Source organism: Gossypium raimondii, chromosome 3 (genome assembly GCF_025698545.1).
Source record: "Gossypium raimondii isolate GPD5lz chromosome 3, ASM2569854v1, whole genome shotgun sequence".
Taxonomy (NCBI): domain Eukaryota; kingdom Viridiplantae; phylum Streptophyta; class Magnoliopsida; order Malvales; family Malvaceae; genus Gossypium; species Gossypium raimondii.
In genome coordinates this window covers 38719212-38722973 of record NC_068567.1, presented here as the reverse complement: position 1 = coordinate 38722973, position 3762 = coordinate 38719212, and the positions used below count along the sequence as shown (strand labels likewise).

Genomic DNA, 3762 nt, shown 5'->3' with positions numbered 1-3762 from the left:
TTACCTATGAATCCTTAAATTAATAGCAATTTCATTTCTATAAATTTATTCTAGTTGTTTAGTTTAATGTTGAATTACTTTGTAATTTTGAAAGATTAGTAAATCCCTTTGTTTACTTATAAAGTTGAATTAAGTCCCACAAAAATATGGCTTGGTTTTCTCTATAGATGATGTAAATTCATACCAAACTCTGTGCTTTAACTGCAGCCATAATCACTGACAGGATCTGGGTTTTTGTCGCTGTACGAATTATTTTGTATTTCCAATTGAACACTAAAGAACAAAATTTCCATCTGCCATTGAAACGTCCCCACTGAAAAAGGAAGAAGCTTTAGCAAACTTTAGAATAATTAATTAAAAAAAACTGTCGGTAGTTATTAGTTAAGTGTGGGATTCATGAGTCAAGGGAGTAAGAAACGTGTAAGAATAAGAGTTGATAATTTGTAGAAAATAATAATAAATTGTAAATATGGGCCGTGGTGGAAGCACTTGAGTGGTTGGATCTTCGATGTGATTTAGCTGACAATATTTCTATATAAATGGAAATCTTTTAGATCTCCTCATTCTTCGCCATTTCCCTCACGGCCTCTCTGCTTCATCTATCTTTTATCTAATAGCTCAAGACCCAAAAAGGTAAGTTATTTGATCTTCCCTTGTTTCCATTCTATGGGTTTTAATTTTTCCCTCTCTTTTTGTTCTTGTCTACCTACGTTTTGGCTTATTTCATTTCTTTTTGGATTCATGTTATTTGGGTTTTGTTAATTGATGGATCTGTTTTTGTTTCCATTGTTTTTTTTCTTTTCTGGTTAGATCTCATGGCTAAATGTGTTCATTGAAATTATTCTTCTTGTTAAAAGGAATTACTAGTAATTGACCCATTTTTTTTTCTTAGTCTGTTTGCATTTTGGACCTCTAGTCCTTAATTTGATATATATATACTGGGAAACCATAGATCTGATTTCTCTTACTAGTTCATCAACATTTGTTTTGTAATTTCTTTTCTTGGAATTAAGCTTTAAAAAAAAAAAGAGTTTTGTTTATTAAAGAAAAAGATCCCGGGTAATTAACGTATTGCCGGCATCATTGTTTGCTAATTTCGATGCTTCATAGGTTTTCTGTGTCTTAAATTAGATGTTTTGTTTTACATGTGTATGTTTTAGGATATCGAACAATGGTGAAGATCTGTTGCATCGGAGCCGGATATGTTGGTGGGCCAACAATGGCAGTTATTGCACTAAAATGCCCAGAAATTCAAGTAGCTGTTGTGGATATTTCAGTGCCAAGAATAAGTGCCTGGAATAGTGATACTCTCCCCATATACGAGCCAGGGCTCGACGAGGTGGTGAAGAAATGCAGAGGAAAGAACCTTTTCTTTAGCAGTGATGTGGAGAAGCATGTTTCTGAGGCTGATATAGTGTTTGTTTCGGTTAACACACCCACCAAAACTCAAGGCCTTGGTGCTGGGAAAGCGGCTGATCTCACGTACTGGGAGAGTGCGGCTCGTATGATCGCCGATGTATCCAAATCCAACAAGATTGTGGTTGAGAAGTCGACCGTCCCTGTTAAAACTGCCGAGGCAATTGAGAAAATTTTGACACACAATAGCAAAGGCATCAACTTTCAGATTCTCTCCAACCCTGAATTCCTTGCTGAGGGAACTGCAATCCAGGACCTATTTGAACCTGACCGTGTTCTCGTAGGAGGCAGAGAGACCCCAGAAGGTCAAAAGGCTATTAAGGCATTGAGGGATGTTTATGCTCACTGGGTTCCGATGGACCGTATCATATGCACCAACCTCTGGTCTGCTGAGCTTTCGAAGCTCGCTGCCAATGCCTTCTTGGCACAGAGAATCTCTTCTGTTAATGCTATGTCGGCATTGTGTGAGGCCACTGGTGCTGATGTGAGCCAAGTTTCTCATGCTGTCGGGAAGGATACGAGAATAGGACCCAAGTTCTTGAATGCTAGTGTTGGTTTTGGTGGATCATGTTTCCAAAAGGACATTCTCAACTTGGTTTATATCTGTGAGTGCAATGGGCTCCCAGAGGTAGCAAATTACTGGAAACAAGTGATAAAGGTGAACGATTACCAGAAAACTCGCTTTGTGAACCGGATTGTGTCCTCAATGTTCAACACAGTTTCAGGGAAGAAGATTGCCATTCTTGGATTTGCTTTCAAGAAGGACACTGGTGACACTAGGGAGACCCCGGCGATCGATGTGTGCAAAGGACTGTTGGGTGACAAGGCTATGCTGAGCATATACGACCCTCAAGTCAGCGAAGAGCAGATTCAGAGGGATCTTTCGATGAACAAGTTCGATTGGGACCATCCAGTTCATCTTCAGCCGACGAGCCCGAGTTCCATGAAGCAAGTTAGCGTTGTTTGGGATGCCTATGCGGCAACAAAGGATGCTCATGGGATTTGCATTCTGACAGAGTGGGATGAGTTTAAAACCCTGGATTACCAGAAGATTTATGATAACATGCAGAAGCCTGCATTCGTCTTCGATGGCCGGAACATCGTGGATGTAGCTAAGCTGAGGGAAATCGGGTTTATTGTCTACTCCATTGGAAAGCCATTGGATGAATGGCTAAAGGACATGCCAGCGGTGGCATAAGACTGTATTCTGGACCATGGTTGAGCTACAACTTTATAATCTCGAGGAAAACATTATCCGATAGTATGCTTTATAACATTCATTTCTTTTAGAATTAAGATTATGGTATTTCAACTTATATTGGATTACTTGGGAGTTGAAACATTAGTGTCTGGATCTGTCCTTAGCCACCACAGTATCTGCTTTGTTATTAGTTTAATATAAAAAAACATTTACCATTTAATTTTATACCACACTTTATCTTATGCATCAATCCTACCACATGTTTTTCAAATTGGAGATTCTCTGAAACTCCTGTTGATGCAACTGCTAAATTGCCACTAATAAGGGGCAACTGAGCTGAATTAAGTCTGATGCCAATAAAAATAGTTTTTATTTCATTGTACAAGTATGTAACATTTAAATTATCCTTTTACCTAAATTTAGTTTTTTTTTATATATGTTTTTCAAAAAGTTTATGTAGTACATGTGTTATTTTTTATACATTTTGGTATTTAAAGATAATGGTGTTAACTTTTAGTGTTTAATTTGAGTTTTAGAGTTATTTAATAAAAATTCATAATTAGCTAATAATATTAGTAATTTGTTTTCATCAAATCAACCTTAAAACTGAATTCAAATTCAGTCACATCCATCGATTGTATTTATCAAATTAAACGAAAAATTAAACAAATTCACGTTAACACTAAATTTATTTATTAACAAAATTATGAAAATTCAGACCTAATAATATTAGCAATTAACTTTCATTAGCTCAATCCTAAAACTTGAATAAACACTAAAAATGTTAACATCGTCACCTTTGAGTACCAAAATATATAACTTTTATCAAATACATGTATCAAATTAGACAAAAATAACACAAATATATACCACATTAAAAAAAATCAAACTCAAATACCAAATGATATACTAAGCCTTTTAAAATAAATCTATCATTCAGAAAATATGTCTTTTTTGTCTTTCATTAAATAAACAATTATTTTATTCTTCAAAAATGAAAAAAATTGGGAGGAAAATGACTAATCATATATATAATATCAGTAACATAAGCTTTTTAATTAATCATATATTATATATCTATATCTATTATCTAATATATATATATATATATATATATATAAGCATAAGTTTGGAAAAACTTTTAA

The 3762-nt window shown here is 35.0% G+C and overlaps 1 protein-coding gene across 1 annotated transcript; it reads left to right on the top strand.

The window, feature by feature from the left end:
• The first annotated feature begins 450 nt into the window (after window positions 1–450).
• On the top strand, window positions 451–2842 carry LOC105794230 (UDP-glucose 6-dehydrogenase 5). Its single transcript, XM_012623294.2, has 2 exons — window positions 451–633; window positions 1161–2842. Exon 2 carries the CDS (start codon window positions 1172–1174, stop codon window positions 2612–2614), a length of 1443 nt encoding a protein of 480 aa, XP_012478748.1. The 5' UTR covers window positions 451–633; window positions 1161–1171; the 3' UTR covers window positions 2615–2842.
• Window positions 2843–3762: the final 920 nt, after the last annotated feature.